Raw genomic sequence first — 19,516 nt, 5'->3', positions numbered from 1 at the left:
CTGTTTCATTACCTCTGTGCTTAAACCGCTACTCCGTGATGAAGCAGAAACGATACTTCAACGCTTTCCGTCATCTGACAAGTAGCAAGTCTACTCCACTTTATTCAACCAAAACGTTTTTTTTAATTCAAAAACTGATCTGTAATCTGGAACGTTCGCTACGTTGAGCTCCAGTTAGCTGCCGTACCTCAATGTGCGAAAGGCAACTGCGCCATGCGTCACGGGCAAAAGGTCAAAGGTAACAAGGTGACCGGGTGGGGGGCTTATTATACTGTACAAAAAATAATAATAATAATAATTTTAGTACATGTTATGTGTCAGAAGAGGGCTTAGAAAATAATAATACCAAAAAAAAAAAAAAGAAAAAAAAATTGACCAAAAGGGCACTTGGGGGCAAGGAGCAAAAGGGGCAGGTGCTCAAGCACCCTCCTCCCCCCCTTTGCACGTGCCTGGATTTAGCCAAGATAAATCACCCATAAAAGGAGTGTTTTGCTGCATTAATGATTAGTCCACTGGTTATTAAGAAGCAATTAAATAATTTTTGACATGCTGTTCTTTTTTTTTTTTTTTTTACAAAATGTACATAAAAATCTAAAATAAACATTATTTTTCAAAAATATATATTGTGTTGTGTTTCAAGCAATCTCTGCCCTTGATTGAATCAAAATCTTAAAAAATGAATGAATTTTTAAATAATTTTTGACATTCAATTTTCTTTTAATAAAATGTAAATAAAAGTCTTTTTTCCCCAATACTTGGTTTTGTCTCATGTCAGAAACAACCTTCAGTCAGTTAAGCCCATCAGGTTTATTTGCATCGCACATTTCAGTAACAAGGCAGTTCAAAGTGCTTTGCATGATAAAAACACAAAAATAAAAAATAAGCACATAATACCAATTTAGGAACCAGTAACAAACATTACATTTTGATGACTGCGATCATCAAAATCATCAATACACATAAAACATGTTGGTCAGTGAAAAGCAGTAGAAAGCATCTCTGCACAGGTGGGGGTTTAGCCTTGATTTAAATGAAGCAGTGTTTCAACTGTTTTGCAGTTTTCTGGAAGTTTGTTCTTGAGTTGTGGTGCTTGGAAGCTAAATATGTATAAGGTAAGGTGAGAAATGTGCTTCTCACCTTATCGGTTGAAAATCTTAAAAAAATTAACTGTAGCTGACTTGGAGTGTGCAGCAACCTGTGGGGGAGGGGCAGAGCTTAATTGCTTTATGCTCCAAACAGCAGGACATTTCCACACTTTGCCTTGCGTCCCAAAAGGAAGTCAGACCAAAGAAATGATGAGCTGGGAAAACTTGGAGGTTTTGAAATGATCACTTTAAGAGCTGGTTGCCCGGTAACCTGCCCTGGTCCAGTCAAATATGAGACCATCTGCCCCACAGTGAAGGATTGGTACAAATCAGGTCATACAACATAATGACCCAACAATCTACAACAAAGTGTCTGAAGAAGAAAATGGCAGGGTTAGTGTCTTGTGAAATAAAATCTTTACTTAGCTTAATGCTAACAAACGATGCTGTTGTGCATCTTTGTTAGTTAATTGCTAATGAACGATGCACAACCGCTAGCTTAGTCTTTTTTCCTATTCTTGTTGCATACAAACATGAAAAGATACATATCAAATCTAAATGTACTATTTGTTTGCTAATTAAAGGATCAACAGCCTGCTGATCAAATATAATATCTAGTTGTTACAAAGTGTTCCTGTTACCTTATCCAACACTTCCTATGTAAATATATCTACATTAGACGTACAGCAGGGGGTACAAGCTTTTTGTGACATGGGTCAAATTTATCAAGTCAAAAGTGATCGGAGGCCAAGAAACATGAGAATTTTGAAAACTAAAAAAGTAACAAAACAACTTTTGTTATGATTTTTTTTTCTTCCAAAAACAGACTTATCATGCAATATATTGATTCAAATAATAAGGTAGTTATAGAGATTTGTAGGAAATGGATGTGTAAATTACTGTAGATCAAAACACAAGCAAGGTTTTGCCTTGTTAAAAAAAATCTCAAATAAATAGATATTTTTGAGGTCGACTGTTTTCTATTTTCTTGGCCAAGAAAATAATTTTTCATCTATTTTTATCAACAAAAAACAGGATTCGGGTCACTCTTTCATCAAGTTTTCCATCAGGATTGATGTAACAGAGATTTATGGGATGTTATTTATTTCTGATTGAAACTTCTCTCCATCTTCCTCCGGTCTGCCGTGTTGTTTGGACTACATGCTGTTTGTTCTCCAATGTTCTCTAACAAAACCTGCGAGGCCAGAAACAGAAGAGCTGGATTTACTGAGTGTAATTCCACACATTTAGAATCGATTTGCTAACTATGAAACTTGAAAACAATTGGTTAGACTGGAATTTATTTAGTATTTCTGTGTAAAGTGGAGTAAATGCTTGCTACAAATTTAGAAATGTCTCATTTTCCTTCCTCTTCCCAATTATCTACCATTTTCACATAAAATTCTAATAAAATACATTAAAGTTCTGTGGTTGAAACATGTCAAAATGTGGAAAAGTCACTGAATACAAGTATTTTTACAAGCAGATGTGTGTTCCATATAGTAAACCTTCATTTTCTCTACATATGTGCCTCATGTGTCCAATTTGGCCACACATCTTCATGTGTTTTGAGTCTCGAGGCCTCGACAATGATTGGCCCGTTGAGTGTTTGTAGCTTTTAGCTCGGAATCTGCGTCCTGATTGGCCGCTGTGAGCAGGATGGGTCACAGTGGAAGTCCACATACAAGCCCGGTCATTGAGTTAAGCGAACAGAGCTTGGCTTTCATCCCTCATGTACATGTTGGGGTTGCCGAGGCTGCCGGACCTGCGCTGACTCTGGGTTGCTATGGCCGTGTCCGTGTTGCTGCTTGCTTATCCACATGTTATTTTGGTTTTTCTACTTCTTCATGGTAAGAGTTGAGATTTTTTTTATTTCATGTTAATGTTTGTGGAGAAATTTGGATTTACAATTTAATCTAATCTTTTTAAAGGCATGAGATGATGACATGAGATGTAAGAGCGTTTATCATCACAACTGTTTACCCTAAAGTTGAGTTGTTCTTTTGTTTTTGTTTTTCTTCTGAACCTTATGCTTAGTAGGTGAATGTCTTCTGGTGGAACCAAACATCTGTGACACAAGTTGTCTTGGTGAGATTTTTTTTTTTTTTTTGCACAGAACAAAGCTGTTTAAAATTGTTGCATGCAAATAGAGCTAAAAAATGGGAATAATTGATAATTGAAATAATCATCAACTAATTTAGTGATAAATTAATCGTTAAGTGGAGCATAGAGACTGTAAAGAAGGGCATTTGCTGAAAGAGCAACACTGTAATTGAGCTAAAATGGAACAAAATACATATACATTTTGCAATGAAGATAAAAATCTTTTTGTATGTAAAAATATTTTACCCAAAACTCCTCAAGCGGCAAAGATTTTGCTATGCCTGGCTCAAAATTGTAAAAAAAAAATAAAGAAACCTACAGTTTAGCACCTTTTGCTATCCAATTATTAATCAGTTAATCCAAAAGGTAGTTACTAGAGCAGCACCTCACTGTACTGATGACATTATTGATGTTAAACTGAGCAGAGAGGCCTAAGCTTTTCACATGTTGATGTTAGAAGCACGTGAACAAAATGTTTACTTTCATGTTTGAAAAATGAATTGAACTTTGTTTATTTGCACTCTCTTGTATTTCTCATATTGCATAAAATAAGTTTAAACGATGAAATGAAAAGTGCAGAATGTGTCAAATTTTTATGCGATTAATCGTCAGAAGAATTGATAAGTAAAATAATTGTTAGCTCCAGTCCTACATGCAAACACACCAGTAATGTAAAAAAAAAAAAGGTCTTTTTTTTTTTCAAAAGCAGAAAGTTAGCATTTAATTTTAAATTTTAATTGTGTTTTTTAATTCTACACCCGTAGGGTCTCAGAGCACTGACTTCTCCGCTCAGAAAGGGGTGAGATACACCTACAGGTACAGCGCGGCCATCAGCACCACCCTCCATGGCTCGGGCGGAGGCCGGAGCGGGCTGGCCCTGGACTGCGTGGTGGACATCGAGGCGGTCTCCGACTGCCACCTAACCATGCAGGTCTGCTCTCGTTCATAGCCGTTCTGAGCCGACTATCTAAAAGCATGTTGTGTTGTGGTTTCAAGTGTCTGCCTGTCCAACAGATAAGAAATTCCCAGATAAAGCGTCTGTCCTCTCAGAGGGAACACTCTGTCCTGCATCTAAAAACTTTGAGGTAACACCCTTTAAAGCTTTCTTTGAAAATTTTTATTATTTTAACTCATAGTTGTGTCTGCGCTCTGTTTGCTGCAACCTTATACCCCTTTGGAATGCTTCAGCTATGACTCCTATTATAGGGATACTCGGTTCAGATGTGCCTCTTCTATTTGTTCTCTTGTCTTGGGAGGAGGCTGAGGAGGAGGAGGAGGAGGAAGATGGGCTCATCTGGTGTTTTTGTTTCCCAGGGAGTCACTGGAGAGAACGCGCCTCAAGTTCTCCCTCCAGGGGGGAAAGGTCACAGCCCTCTGCCTCCAGGAGGGGGAGCAGGTGTGGGCTCTCAACATTAAACGGGCTCTACTGAGCATGCTCCAGACCTCCCCCATGGTCGCCAAATTCAGAGAAGAGACAGAGGTGAGGGGATGGAGACGACATGAGTCTGAACTGATTCACGTTTTCACAAACTTCGCCACAGTTCACTGGAATTTGACAAATACCTTTTGAACGCAAACTACTAAAATATTTTTTGTCTAGTTTCCAGTACAAATATCTTATTACACTTGAAAGTTACTTAGAAGAAGCTTTTTAGCAAGATATAGAAGCTTGTCTTAAGTCAATAACTTCTTAATATGAAAAGGTTCTAGCTCCATTGGCAGATAGTTTCAGTTATGAAATGGGAAGCATGTCTTTTGTGAAATTATCTGCCAGTGGAACTAATCCTTTTTCATCTATATTAAGGACTTACTTCTGTTGCGCTGTTCATTTAAAGGACTTGCGCCGATGTTTTTCCTCAGACTGATGTTCATGGAACATGCACCAGCAGATACGAGAGGCGAGGACCATCACTGCTGAAGAGCAGAGATCTGAGGCAGTGCCAACAGTCCAGGCTGGACCGCCTGTGGCCTCATTCAGTCACTCTGACTGAAGACACGGTGAGTTCCTCTGTCCTAAAGCACGACAATGTGTTAGGGCCTTTGGAGATAGAAAAAAAAGGATTGAATATTTGCCAAAAAACTCAACGTTTGAGATCAATCTAGAAACAATGTGGAAATTTCTGAGTTTGAAAAGTCGAAATATTGCTACAAAAAATTCAGTTTAAGATTAATCTCAGAAGTTTTGTTGAAAAAAAATGTGGAAATTCTTGAGTCTAAAAAGTTGAAAATTTGCTAGAAGATACTCAGAAATTTTGAGATTAGTCTTGGAAATCGATGAGAAAAAAATGTAGAAGCTTCTGATTTTCAAAAGTTTAAAATGTTAAATTTCTGAAGTTTTTTCCAAATAATCTTTGAGATTCTTTTTATGGAAACTTACCCCTTTTTTTTCCATCTATAACGACGTTAAAACATCGTCGTACTAAACTAATTTCAACAAGTAATTTTATTTTTGCCATTTGGACTCAGGATGTAGAAAAACACTTAACTTTATGACAACTCCAAAGATGAAAGATTCATTATCACTTCAGATGTCTATAATGGAATATGTCATGTGACTTCCTTGGTCTAGATGGTGCGGATGGAGCTGCACTGTGTCCAGCGGCCTGGCCAGTTGATGGTGGAAGAAGTTAACTGTACTGAGGTTGTAACATTGGCAGCTTCCTTGACGCCGTTGGGGCCTGTAAAGACAAAGAGTGTTTCCACGTTGCTCCTGCTCAAAACCCAGCCGGGAGCATCTACCGGAGCAGGTCAGCATGACGATTCTACTTCCACTCCTTAGTACAGGGCTGTCCAAACTTTTTGTCACAGGAGCCAAAGTCATTAAGTCACATTTGCTCATGGGCTAAAAGGAATAAAAACAAAATTAAAATCAGTCCAATGTTTTTGTAGGAAATGGGTGTTAATCATTGTTGATCTAAAACTTGAAAAGTAAGTTTTGCATATTTGCTGTATTAAGAGACAAACATCTAATTTTCAAATTCCTTTGGATTCAATTAACCAAATAAATTCTCAATTACAAGAACAGAATTTGGGTCACTTTCTTTCAAAGTTTGCTGCAACCAACGTTCACATTTTATTAAAAGTCTTCTGGATAGACGTGATTCTACTTCTCATAGAGGTTGCAAAAAGACGAATACTTTGTGTTGTACATAAAGTGGCAGTGTTATGTCTAATCGACTTTACACAATGTTGTAATGTTATTTCCTCATCAAAAACATACCTGGAGAGTTGTTTTGATTCTTTCATGCATGTTTGAGAAATCCTTTCATCTCCATGGCAACCATTCAGCTGTGCAAAACGCCTGGGTGGACCTAGCTCTGCCTTCGAGGAAGAAGCTCCTTTTCTTAGCTGCGTTTGTGAGCTTCCAAGCTTTCACCTCACACAGCATCTCTCTTCACAGAGTTCCTTCAGACTAGCCTGCAGTAATTAGCAAACATCTGGTGGAACTGCACGTCTGTTGAGTTCATCATAGGAGCTACTTCTCAGTGAAACACTGGTAAAAACAGGTCAATAGAGGAGAGATGTTGTAGTGGCTTCCTGAAGGTGGTATTTCAGAAAAAGCAGGGTTTTTTTTTAAAGAGACAGAGGTTCAACTTGTAGCCATTAAATGAAAAATGTCAAATTTCTTATAAGTCATGTTTGATTTATATACGGCCTTTTATAACAAGTGAATATTACTTGATTGTGCTATAAATTGGCAGTATGTGCCTGGAAAGCACATAACACTGCCCCTTTAACATTCTCCATTGTAAAAAAAAAATCTGTCAATAATAATTTGAACCCTGGTTGAAAATGAAGAGCTTCTGTCTCCATTACCCACCTCTACTGGACGGGGCCAAATTTGTATGGTTCTTTAACTGCAGCTGGGGGCAGCCCAAATCAGTCCAAGTGTCACAAACAGCCCCCGAGCCGCACTTTGGACACAACCTGCCTTAGTCGCAGTACTTCCTGACAGACATGCAGTCAGATCCACATATTCTTTTGCTCCATCAGAGTCCCTGAGTCCTGGTGTGTTCACTGACCTGCGGTTTGAAGATGAAGGCCCTTCAAGGCCGACAAGTCTCCAGGAAGTTGGTCGGACCATCGCGTTGCTATGCAGCGTTGCCTCAGATCCACAGCTGGTAACCTACAGTCTGTTTTCACCCACCTTCACTTCTTCTGTTTTTATTCTGTTCTTCACTTCACTGTTTTTATTTAGCAGTGAAGATGAATAAAGCAACATTGCTAACACTCTGCCAGATCACTGAGTGCATGTTTGTATTTGTGTGTCATGGTTCCCCCCCTGGGATCCCAGAGTCTCCTGGGAAGGTAATCATACTCAGTCTGACAGTCTTTCTGACTGTATATTCGTAAGGAATGTTTTATGTTTTCGGAACAAATGCTTATAAAGTAACATCAATCATGTGATGGAAACAACATAAATTTAACAATGTGTCTAATCTTCTTCTAGATTTCCCAGGACTTCCTGGAGCTGGTGTTCCAGCTCAAAGACATGACTCTTCCTCAACTCAAAACACTTTGGCAAGAATCTTCTTTCAAGTGCAGAAATGACTGGTCAGTTGGTCCATAACGGCTATATTCGTGTATCTTGATCAGTGCTTTAGTTGACAATCGTTTCAGTGTCAAAAATGAGACATCTGCTGAACTCTACCAGTGATTAGGAAGCCATATTGTCAATGCAAATAAATATCAGCTAGTTCAGTCCATCTATGGCGTCCATCTATGGCATATAAAATAGAGTGTCAAATTGTGATGTGTTTATTGTATCAACTCATATATCTTATAAACTGTGATCTCACATCCAGTAAAGCTGGTCATGGGAAACTCAGGTGAAACATAATCAGGTTGTTCTGCTGTCGTTACAAACACCAGAACAACTTGAGACTCTTTGGGCGAATGGAAAGCATCAGAACAATCTGCTCATACTTACTTCTTTAATCACATATGACAGATTTCATAACTTATTAATTTCTGTGTTTTTGTCCTTTAAAAATATAATTAACAGTATTAGCTGTGTGCATTACAAATGTGCACAAATCTTTGTCTATGTTCTACTAATGTTGAAAAAACACAACTTTGCAGTTGCGGCGTTTCCATTAAATAAGAAATGAAATAAAAATCACATGTGAATAAGTTTGTTCCTGCAAAAAATCATTAAGAATATTGGCAGCGACGGATGTAAACAATATTTATAATTCAGGATCACGTATGTTTGTATGTAGCCCCTTATATTTGGTAGTGGCTACATATCTGGCATTTTGGGGAAATTGTAGTCGACAATTTTACAGAAGAGTTATGGATTCAACACGTTCCAATGACACACAACTTTTTTGTGATGCTGTGAGCTCTGGTGGAGCCAGAAAAAAACAAACTATCATCTTCCATCTACTTCCTGTTGTCTTCTTTGTCATTTCCGCCAATCCAGCTGTTGATCACGTGACTCCTGTGATGCGAAAAAAAAGTTTTCCCATTGCAGTTCTGTGAAACACATCTACTTTGGTATAACCGAAAAACAACCTGTTTTATCCAAAAATGTGATTTTTTTTTTCTTTTTAATTGGCATGTTTGAAATTTCAATTTGCACAGTTTTCTGGTTAATGGAAACACAGCTGTTTGAAGCTCATTGGTTCAAAACAGATTTTCTTACTTCAGAGGTTAAAGGTCATACAGATGGATACTGATGTTAGCTATTGTTGACAGGCAACCACTACTGGAGGCATTGCCAGCATGTGGATCTGAAAACTGCATTCTGCTGCTGACTGAGCTGGTGCTGAATAATGAACTGGAGGAAGGGCAGGTTAACTCTTTCCTGACCACCTTAGCCCTCATCCCACACCCATCACCTCAGATCATTGGCTCCATCAACGTAGGACCTTTTCACAGCAACCGCTGAGTTCATCCATGCAATATTTCACTTAAAAACTGAGATGTTGATTCTTTTTAAGGGTTTTTTGGTGCGTCAAGAGCTACGGGCCAAAGCGATGCTGGCTGGATCATCTCTCATCTATCAGATGTGCCAAAGGTTTCAAGCTTCCTGCGGTGAAACACCTCAGGTTCAGTTTTTCATGCAGACAATTCAGGAAACCCTGAATGCAGGGTGTGGGGAAAAGGAACCTCGTCAAATCAGAGAGGTACGACGTCTTCAAGCTGAAGTCAGTGCCCTTTAATGCACAAACCATGTTTTTGAAATGGATTGTGAAATATTTGACTGCCCACTTGCAGATATAACTGTGTGTCTTCCAGCTTATTTATGCATTGAAATCCGTTGGAAACAGTGGTGTGAATGCAGCATCCTTTATTCCTCTGTTGAGTCGCTGCCTGCTGGGCCACCAAACTGAGCTGGAGCTCAAAGTCGCCGCAGTCCAAGCTTTCAGACGCTTTCCATGCTCAGCTGACGTGAGTTGATTCTTAAAACCAGTGGTGGACAGTAATGGAGTACATTTACTAGGATTTTTTGAGTATCTTTACTTTATTTGAGTATTTATTTTCTTGGGAAACTTATGACTTCAACACCACTATATTTCAAAAATACAACAACATATAAAAGCTACTAGAAAAAAAAAGAAAAGGAAAAGTACATTTCTGACAAAAACTCAGAAATTTTTAAATTAATTTCTGAAATTTTCTAGAAAAACTAGGACATTTCTTATTTTCAAAATTTGAACAGTTTTGACTTTTGAAATACAGAAAATTCCTTCTATAAAAAGATCAATCTCAAAATGTGATTCTTTTCTATAAAACTTTTGACTTTTCAAACTCAGACATTTCCAGATGTTTTTGAAATGTCAAAGTTTCTTTTGTAGAAAATGTCTGAGTTTAAAAAAAAAATTAATCCCCCTCCGGATATTTACTCCTTTTTAAAGTAATACGCCGTCTTACTTCCTTTTGGCTCCGCATAGTTTTGTAGTATGCTGTTGCTTTTTTTATTTACTGAAATTCAATTGGCCACACGCTATGCTCTTCACAAGATGGGGAACCAATCACAGTCGCGCTCACAGCTGATATTTGGAATTAGGTGGGCTAGATGACCTCATTTTAGCTCGGTGTTTTATGTTTGTAAGCTTCTCTGTTTAGTATGGCATTATTTATAGTTACCAATGTTGCTGTCTGTTGGGAAAACATAGCTTCTCCTGTTTTTATCCTTTTGGAGAGACGTTTTAAATATTTATTTTTCCTGAAGTTTGTTTAAGTGGTGTAGACGTTTGTAACAGTGGTTCAACATGTCAATACATCATGAGGTGGTTTCAGCCAGTTAAAAGGTTCTGTAAAAACATTATGAAAACAATCCTAGCAATGTACTGCTATTGGAATATACGAATTATGCTTTTGAATACTTAGATATTTTCAAAAGTAAGTACTTTAAGTTGAGTACGCTTTTACTTGTAGTTGAGTAACATTTAACCATGACTGTCAATACTTTTACTCATGTACTAGAGTTGAATACTTTGTCCACCACTGACTAAAACCATAGTCAAGTCAGAACCAAGATGTAAAAACTAGCAAACACTTTAAAATATAGTTTTTGCCCCAATTAGATTAATTATGTATTCAATGGCTTAATAGTCTAAGTTAGAACAGAACAAACTCAAATCCCCATTAAGGCATGTTTAAATGTAGTGATAATTGCTTTGCTATGCGCTCTGGGTTGAGGTGAAGTGGTCAGATCGTAATCAGTTACTGAAAGCGGTTTCCTTCTCTCAGCGGTCAGTGCTGTTGCAGCTGTACAGATGTTCCCGGGAGGATCTTGAGGTCAGGATCGCTGCATACCAGCAGCTCATGCTCTGCCCCGACCAGGAAGTGTTTGAAGTGGTGAAGACAACACTGAAGAACGAGACCTCCAGCCAAGGTCCGATCTGTGCTTGGACAAGACACCCAGAATATGTAGCACAAGTCTAAATAACAATTCGGAGTTTAATATTGTCTTTAAACATATCATAAATACTTGTTTTAAGTTGAGAATTTATTCAGATTAGTTTTTAGTAGGACTGTACAGGCAAGACTATCTCCTTGGACCTTTTTTGCGTTATATTTTTTTGGAAATAATTTCCCTTTCTTCTTTTGTCTTTCCAGTGGGGTCCTTTGTGTGGAGTCATCTCACTAATATCCTGCGGAGTGAGGACCCCGTGAAGCAGACATTAATTCAGCTTCTGCCTGATGACATTATAAGCAGAGATTTTGAGGCAGAGTTTTGGAAATATTCCTCCTATTCAGATCATACTTTTGTTTCAGGTAAAAAGAGGGAGAACATATTTATTGTGGATGCTAATCTTAGCATCATTGTTTTTACAACGGTCTCTTTTGGTTGCTTGTGTTTGGCTTGTAACTCTTTTCCAAGTGTGACGTTAAGAAAAACACAGAAGAGTTGCAAAAGAGAGACACCGCGTACAAAAACTCCTCCTTTTCTCTAATTTCTCATCAAAAATCTGAACTGGCAAATGTTGCAGTGAGGGTTAAGTTAACCCTACCATCAGTGACCTTCAGTATTTTGGGCAATCTCATAAGTGACAGCAGCCTCTGGTCCTATTAGCTAAATGCTATATTAGCATGTAAAATTCTGGCTAATAATACTTGGGGATATATTAGCCAACAGTCATTGCAATGTAAATATTGCACACATGAACATGATGATGATATGTTCGTGATATATTATGCAGCCTAACTCTTATCTCATGGAGAAGTTTTATAAAACGTTGCTGTAGTGAATGGAAGTAGTTTAAAGTCTCACTTTCCACATATTGTGAGTTCATTATGAAACCTTGTTATAGAGAAAAAATCTTCATATACTTTCCATGAATGTCAGCAGATGATGCTGACATCTGAGGCACAAAAGTAAAAAGTTTGGTGAAATAACACATTTTCTAAATGGAGGAACTTTTTGCTACAACCAACGCTGATGCCACTACATGGCATGAAATGTTTCGTCCTTTTCCCTCATCCTTGGGTTGCTTCTTCCATTGAAGTGGATATTCTCAATGAACCCCCAGGTTGTGCAGAGATGCAGTTGTTTCAAATTAAAGGGGTGGAAAGTGTTTTAACAAGACTTTTGGTAACTAAAGAGAAAAATCTGCCCTCGCTAAGTTTCACAAACCAGCTCACTTTTCCTGTGTAGAAGAATTTTTGAGGAAGTAAGAGTGCTTACTCTATTCTTTTCTATACTTCTCAGGACCTCACATCCATATTGGAAGGTTTCCGTTAACGTTTCTGTTTAAACCATTTAGCATTTGTCTGATTTCTCAGTGTATAGGATTGGACTTTTCCTTTTAACAAAAGGCTCTTAGTCAGAAAACAATGTTTAAAAATGACTTTCCTGCTTTAAATAAGGTATAAAGCTTTTCTGAATTCTTACTCTTAGCATGGTCATTGTATATTTTGTGATACTAAGAAATAGTTTAGAAAAAAGAAAAAGTCTTAAAAATTAGCATGTGCTATTAATGGTGTAATGCCTGTTTCTTCTCCATTTCAGGCTTTGGAATAAAGAATCTAGAAACATCCCTGATTTTCTCTCCGAAGTCCTTTCTGCCCAGATCGATCTCAGCCAACCTGACGATGTATCTGCATGGCAGAGCGCACAACCTTCTGGAGGCGAGTTTCACAAGCAGCATATTATTAATAATCCATAGCGATAAAGTAAACGCGATATTGAGTGGGCCACATTTTCTTTCTTCCTTCAGGTGGACTTACATATGGAGAACTTTGAGCCACTTCTGAGGAGCGTCTTTGGTCAGAAGACGGAGGGCGAGCCAACTGCTAAAAGTGGAAAACAAGAGACGAGGAGGAGAAGAAGAGCAGATGACGGAAACAGAAGAGAGAAAGAAACGTGTTTGTCCGACACCGAGGGTTATCTGAGCCAGGCCAGGGCTATGGTAGGAAACAGAGCTGATAAGTTCTGACATTTAGATAGCAGACTCTGCAGGGAGCCGAGGAAGCTTTTAAAGCAGCACCAAATCCCTACTGCAACAGATCCACCTGGTGTCCCAAACTATTCAGCTACTCATAACATCTGACAACAACAACCTGAGTTTTGTGATGATTTCATTTCTAAATGGAAAAAGCTATCAAAACCGACCTGACTCTATATGGAAAAAATTAAAAAGAAATTGAAATAAAAAAAAAAAAAAGAAAAAGTTTTTGGTCCAGTCTCAAAGGGTACACCCAGTCCTGACTAGTGCCAGACCTTTAGTGCAAAGAAATCACTCAAATAGAACCCATCTGACAACATGAAGTAGGCTAGGAGATCAGGGCCCAGTGTAAAGAAATTCTAAAACAGAAAAGAAACAAAGTCATCAACATCTGTCTGTCTGGAGAAGGTTAAAAAGCATTGATAAGACTTCGGGTCTCCAGCAAATGAAGTGCAATCTATTATCTATAAATGGAGAAAACATGGAACAGTGAAGAACCTCCCATGGAGAGGTCGATCTTCCAAAAGTAGGCATCATGGATTCAGCCAGAGAAAACAAGAGAACCCGGGACATCTAAAGCATTACAATCGTCCCTCGTCACAGTTAAGGTCAACGTTCATAACTCAACAATAATAAAAGAGACTGGAAGCACTGCTGACTAAAAATAAAATAAAGAAAATCATGAAGAAAATGTCTGACAAAAATCTCATGAACTTAAAGTAAGAAAGTAAATAATGTCTTTTAGAGGCCTGCTAAAAGTTTGGATCCAATTTGGCTTGACCTTAAAAAGTCAGTATTACGAAAAATTGACTTTTTTTTTTTTAGCTTTACATCATGTTATAATGTTACTCCCTAATCAAAAACATATCTCAAATCCCACTTTGATTCTTTCATGCATGTTTGAGAAATCCTTGAATCTCCCCTGTCAACCAGCTGTGCAAAACGCCTTTAAATAGGCCATTCATGAAAACCTCCAATGTGGCTGAAACAAAACAAAGAAAAACAACAAAACGTCTAACAGTCATACCCACCATCCTCAATCTGCCTTAAGGGTTATATCACACATTCCCTCCACTCTTTGTAAAACAATAACAAGATTTGTGTGGATGACAGGTTGCATGAGATGCTGCTCTCTCAGATAAAAAGCTGCTTTGAGAACAGATGAAACCAACTGATGTATATTTTTGTTAAAATAACAAGGAGTTGTCCTTAAAAAAGAATAAAAATATCTCCATTCTCCTAATCACGTAGTGTAAATATTGTGGTGCCAGCATCACAGGCCTGTTTTGCTGCAGGATATTCATGGTTGTAAAGGAATGATACATTTTGCATCACGCCAGCGAATGGTAAAGAGAAACTGTCAGGACATCTGTCTGACGTTCTCCTCGAGAGAAAATGGGTCAGGCAGCAAAACAATGGCCCTAAGCATTACAAGTCATTCAACCAAAGAATGGCCGGAGAAGAATAAAGTTAATGTTGTGGAATGGTCAAGTCAAAGACCAACATCCTGACCTCAATCCAGCAGAAACATGGTGGAAAGACCTGAAGGGAGCCGGTCATGGGAGACCCCCTGTTGGAGTCTGGAGTTAATTTATCCGCCAAGATGACGGGTTTGGCCGACCAGCGGTGCCCAGACAGCCAGAGGCAAAAATTCCTTTAGCAGTTTGTTTTAACGGACACATTCTGTATATGTTTTAATTCAGTATTCTATTTAGAAATTAAGAAGAGTTTAACAATGAGCTAAAGAAATATCCAGCCATCCATTGTCTATACCCAGTCATCCTCGTCGGGTCGGGTTGGGTCGGGGGTATTGGTTTTCATCTCCAGTGGTCACTGGGAGAGAGGTGTGGTTCATCCTGGACAGGTTGCCAGTTCATTGCAGAGCAACATGGACACACTCTTGACATTTGTGGGGTTGTAAATTTATGTCTGAGTCTTACAATGGACTTACAAGCAGATCATATTCACATTCCAAATTTAGTCAACTTCCAATAAAAGTATTGATCATTTCTAATTAAGAGATTTATAAAAATTTCTGCATGTTTTTGATGCATTTGTGTTTGTTTGTTTTTTAAATGTCTTTGCAGTTGTTTGGAAGAAGGAAAGCAGACGAGGAAAAGCCGAGGTGTCGGGTTTCTGTGCAGATCTTCGGGAACGAGCTCAGTGTGTTCACATGTGACGACGTCTCTGACCAAATCCATCAGGGTTCCCTCAGCCTGGCTGGGCTGGCTGTCAAACTGCTCAAGGTAACATCCAGCTTATAGGGATGAAAATTAACACTTTTTGTTATAGCTTTCATCAAAAATCTTATTTTTTTCCAGATGAAATGGAGATAAAAAGTAAATAAAAACAAAAACCTAATACCAATACAAACGTAAGCTCTTCTACAAAGGCCGATCATTGTGTTAATGCTAATAACAATGGGATGGAAACAGCTGGAAGAAGATGCAACCCATTAAGATTTAACACATAGTAACTAGTGAGACATTATCTTTGCATAAATTGCATATCCTAATTATGATTGTTGACTGTTCAAACTTAATTGGTATATTTTCAAATAACAAAACTCAATATTTGTCTGTTTACTGTAAATATATAAATTCATATTATTACTTGCCTCTACAGAGTAACTGGACCTTCTGTAATGGCTCCTAAAATATTTGGCTAAACATGATAAACAACAAACTATTGTTTATTTTTATTTATTTATTTTTTTCTATTTTTTTATATGTATTACAAAAGGTGTTTTTAGCAGCTTTTGCACAAAAAATGACAGTACCAGTAATATTTGTTTACATCTATTTTTCTTGCCATTATTTTAGCAAATCTGCTTTTTCTGCATCATTTCCAACTCATATTTGCATCCTGTCAAAGAAAAACACAGCCATCCTCTTTTAGCAAAAGTTTTATGTTCTTCCTTAATTTAAAACTTATAAATAGAAATATTTTTGTGGTTCATTTGAAAATTCCTATACTCTATTTTTTTTTTTTTTGTATTATACATTGCCTTTTTTTTCCATGTTATGTAATATTTATGACTCTAATCGAGTTTTATTTAACTGGAGTTGGAGGAAAAAAAACGGCTCTTTAGATTATAACTTATGGAGACCCTTGCCATAGAGGACAGGTTTGAAGTAAACAAAGATACAAAGTGATTCTGAAAATTCTTTCCTCTTTTACTTCTGACTTTACTCAACTAAATTCTCTGTAAACTCAGTTGACCAATGGCTGCAGTGCCCACAAGCTGATTGAATTGTCAGTAAAACCATTTCAGTCGAAGAGGACTGATACTGATACTCCGAGGTCTGTTTGCAGCCCATCACCCCCACCGTTTTTCCTTCCTTCTGCTTTGTCCTGCAGGGTCATGAGGTTCATCTGAGCCACAGGGGTGTGCTGATGGCTGAGGAACTGCGATTGCCCTCCCTGTCTGGCGTCCCCATCAACCTGGGCATCAATATGACCTCTCTCCTTTCACTGCACCTGAAAGGCAGAGTTAACTACAGGGACACTTCTCACTTCTCCCTGAATGGATACGTCCGTCCCAAGTAGTGCCGAGTTTACAGTCTTAACAGCGGCCACATGGTTAGTCTATCAGCAGAGTGTAACTGGTGTCTTTGTTCCCAGTGCTTATGTGGGCTTGTCAGCCAGGATGGGGGTGGACGGTGCTCCAGGTCAGGCCGCGGTTGAATGGCTTGCCGAGCTCAGGAGCTCCCCCAGCCTGGATGGGAGCTTCCAGCTGCAAGACGGCCGGGAAGTCCGAGTCACCCTGAACACACCACAGGACTTCATGGACGTTATCTCTCTCAGGTAAGCGTTGGCGTTTAATGCTGCTGTAGGCTAGCTTTTCTTATTTGAGCCAACTTTATTTGGGTTTGCTTTTGTCAATAAAGTTAAAAAAATAAACAACTCTTAAGATGTACATGTAAGTCTAAGTGTTTATTTATCCAACTTGTCTCATCCCCCCCACCCCCCCAAAAAAAACGACATCTGATTGGATGATTTCTCTCCACTGCTGTCTGGTTTCTTCAAAACGCATGGCAGAAATTCAGTTTTGTCATTTAGTGTTGATCTTGTTTTCATTCTGGAAAAAGAAGTAAATTGATTAAAACTATGACCAAAATGCTTCCTTGACAAACTGAACACTGTGCCACATTATTATTCATTTAATTTTGAGTTGGTCCCCCTTTTGACAGAAAAACAGCCCAAACACACTTAAACACTGAGCCCACAAGACATTTGAAGTCCTGCTGTGACATCTGACACCAAGCTGTCAGTGGCAGACACTTAGAAAATTTAGGTTTGGATCATTTAAATACAGTTAGACCCCCGGTGTATCAAACTACATTGATGAGATTTCTAACCATTTAAATAGAAAATTTCACATTTTGATGTGAATTTAACTGTTATAATAAAAGGAAAACAATAATCCTCTATACATCAATAAAAAGAGATTCTGAGTGTTTATAAAAATTCCCTGCTAGAATCTAAATAAACAAGTCTAGTGAGTCATTCCCATGGCAACAGATGTGACATATTCATGAAGCAAACATTTCAGTCTAGCCAGCTAAATAATAATTTTGCGAGGCTAGCTAGCTGAACAAAAAATGTAACAAAATAAGACGTTACTCCTCCACTTATCCAGCCCACATCACCAATAATCACCTTAATTCTTTGATCACTTTTCTTCCTCTGTTTACTTTTCCTTCTGTTTTTCCAAGCCACTAAATTTCTTTAGATGCCACGTGTCCAGTTTACTTTTCTTGCTAACTGCAGCTTGCTATGCCACCTCATGCATGACATTGTAGTCCAATAATACGACCAAACACTAATGACCAAATATTGGCCTCATAATGGTAAAAGAACAAAAAACAGTCACAGGTCATCTTTGCAGTTTGTTTTATTTAAATCGTACCATTTGTTTTTCAAGCATGTGAAACATGTAACAAATATATGAGATGGATTTAGATAAAGACAGGAGATTTGAACTTTCCTGAGATGAGGTGAACATGCAGATTTGGGGCCCCCTGCTGGCTAGGGGGCCCATCTGTGGAGATGTGTCAAGATGTCACAACTCGCGTCAAGCTTGTTTGTGTTGTAAAAACGCACTTAATGAAACAACAGAAATAAAAAGATGGCGTTGTATGAAACACGCTGACCGTCTCTTTGTAATTAGATAATCTGGTCCTCTACTGTGGCATCAGCTTTCTTCTATTGAGTAATCTGTTGGGTAGCAGCATCACAAGCATCATTAAGAAAAGATTTGAAAGATAGATCTGGAATGCTAGCTTGGACACAGAGATGTGGGCAGTACTACCAGTGTGACTTGCAGCATACACTCTTCATAAGATATTGCTTGATGACCCGACATGTCTCATGTAAGCTCTAGCTCAGGGGTCCCCAAGCTACGGCCCGCGGGCCGGATCCGGCCCGCCTCCTCATTTGGTCCGGCCCCCTGAACAATACTGGATCCGGCCCGCCTCCTCATTTGGTCCGGCCCCCTGAACACTACCAGAGAGCATTCAGTGTTTTTTTTCATATATATATGTGGATTTTTCTTCAACCACCAGGGGCGCTCTTGAGCAGATATGAAACTTAGTTTCCCTCAATGGAATATATACTAGTCAGTACCAGTCACCGTTTCGCTCACGGTTTTTTTCCATTTGCATTCTGGGTAAAAATCTATCTACAAACGCGAATATGTCGTCGGCAGTAATCCAATTCCCCCCACCCCCAACAAAACTTTTCTAAGGTTTCTTTCTCGAAAGACCAGAAAAGGGAACAGTCATGTGGCCCTCGCAGGAAAAAGTTTGGGGACCCATGCTCTAGCTCCTTGTAGAATTTTTTTTGTTTTATGATCTATGAATGTCCGTTATTCCCTTTGATCAGCTGGAAAGTCCCAACAACACAAAATAGGAAATTGAAATAGATCTAAAAATATAGTGTTCCCTATCTTCCTTGGGAGTAGAAATAAAACTAACAACAAACTGCATTAAAAGGCCTATAATGTCCTTTTAATGCATTGTAAAGGCCATTATGGGATCATGGAACTGGTTGTCTCAGTTGTATGCTGAGGATGGCAGATGACAAGTTTACCTCTGTATAGACCCATTGCATGTTTTTGTTTACATCCGGAATTTCGTGCATGCACACAACCCTCTGGAGAGCAAAGAGACAATTCTTTTACTTGCCATCCAGAGCCACGCCGCTGTGGTAGAATGATTCCATTACGAAAAAGAAACCTGGAGATGTAGCTACTATTAATTTAGTGCAGTGCGAAACAGCAAAAGGAAAAATAAAGCAGAAAAAAACATTGAAGAACTCAAAACCTTTTGTATTCTTTTTTTTCTCACTGTCTGTGTTAAACACAGACCTGTTGCCAGTGTTGTGGTACTCGAAGTTGGTCTTGGTCTTAAGACCGGTCTTAAGACC

The 19,516-nt window shown here is 38.5% G+C and overlaps 1 protein-coding gene across 2 annotated transcripts in view; it reads left to right on the top strand.

The window, feature by feature from the left end:
• The first annotated feature begins 2,570 nt into the window (after window positions 1-2,570).
• Window positions 2,571-19,516, top strand: part of LOC106956405 (apolipophorins) — a 30,452-nt gene continuing 13,506 nt past the window's right edge. The window contains exons 1-19 of one of the 2 annotated variants that reach the window (XM_015047223.1): window positions 2,571-2,935; window positions 3,126-3,173; window positions 3,953-4,119; window positions 4,203-4,273; window positions 4,503-4,668; window positions 5,049-5,186; window positions 5,758-5,935; window positions 7,182-7,309; window positions 7,639-7,742; window positions 8,889-9,054; window positions 9,134-9,319; window positions 9,432-9,584; window positions 10,890-11,034; window positions 11,259-11,417; window positions 12,652-12,770; window positions 12,860-13,051; window positions 15,175-15,333; window positions 16,448-16,632; window positions 16,712-16,894. In XM_015047223.1, coding sequence (XP_014902709.1) covers window positions 2,872-2,935; window positions 3,126-3,173; window positions 3,953-4,119; window positions 4,203-4,273; window positions 4,503-4,668; window positions 5,049-5,186; window positions 5,758-5,935; window positions 7,182-7,309; window positions 7,639-7,742; window positions 8,889-9,054; window positions 9,134-9,319; window positions 9,432-9,584; window positions 10,890-11,034; window positions 11,259-11,417; window positions 12,652-12,770; window positions 12,860-13,051; window positions 15,175-15,333; window positions 16,448-16,632; window positions 16,712-16,894 — 2,711 coding nt within the window. In that variant the 5' untranslated portion in view covers window positions 2,571-2,871. Of the gene's footprint in view, window positions 2,936-3,122; window positions 3,174-3,952; window positions 4,120-4,202; window positions 4,274-4,502; window positions 4,669-5,048; window positions 5,187-5,757; window positions 5,936-7,181; window positions 7,310-7,638; window positions 7,743-8,888; window positions 9,055-9,133; window positions 9,320-9,431; window positions 9,585-10,889; window positions 11,035-11,258; window positions 11,418-12,651; window positions 12,771-12,859; window positions 13,052-15,174; window positions 15,334-16,447; window positions 16,633-16,711; window positions 16,895-19,516 lie in introns of both variants that reach the window. The other variant, XM_015047222.1, reaches the window with a different exon arrangement.

This window comes from Poecilia latipinna, unplaced genomic scaffold, assembly GCF_001443285.1.
Source record: "Poecilia latipinna isolate Pla-1442-1.1 unplaced genomic scaffold, P_latipinna-1.0 Scaffold814, whole genome shotgun sequence".
Classification (NCBI taxonomy): Eukaryota; Metazoa; Chordata; class Actinopteri; order Cyprinodontiformes; family Poeciliidae; genus Poecilia; species Poecilia latipinna.
This window is presented reverse-complemented; position numbering and strand designations above follow the sequence as displayed.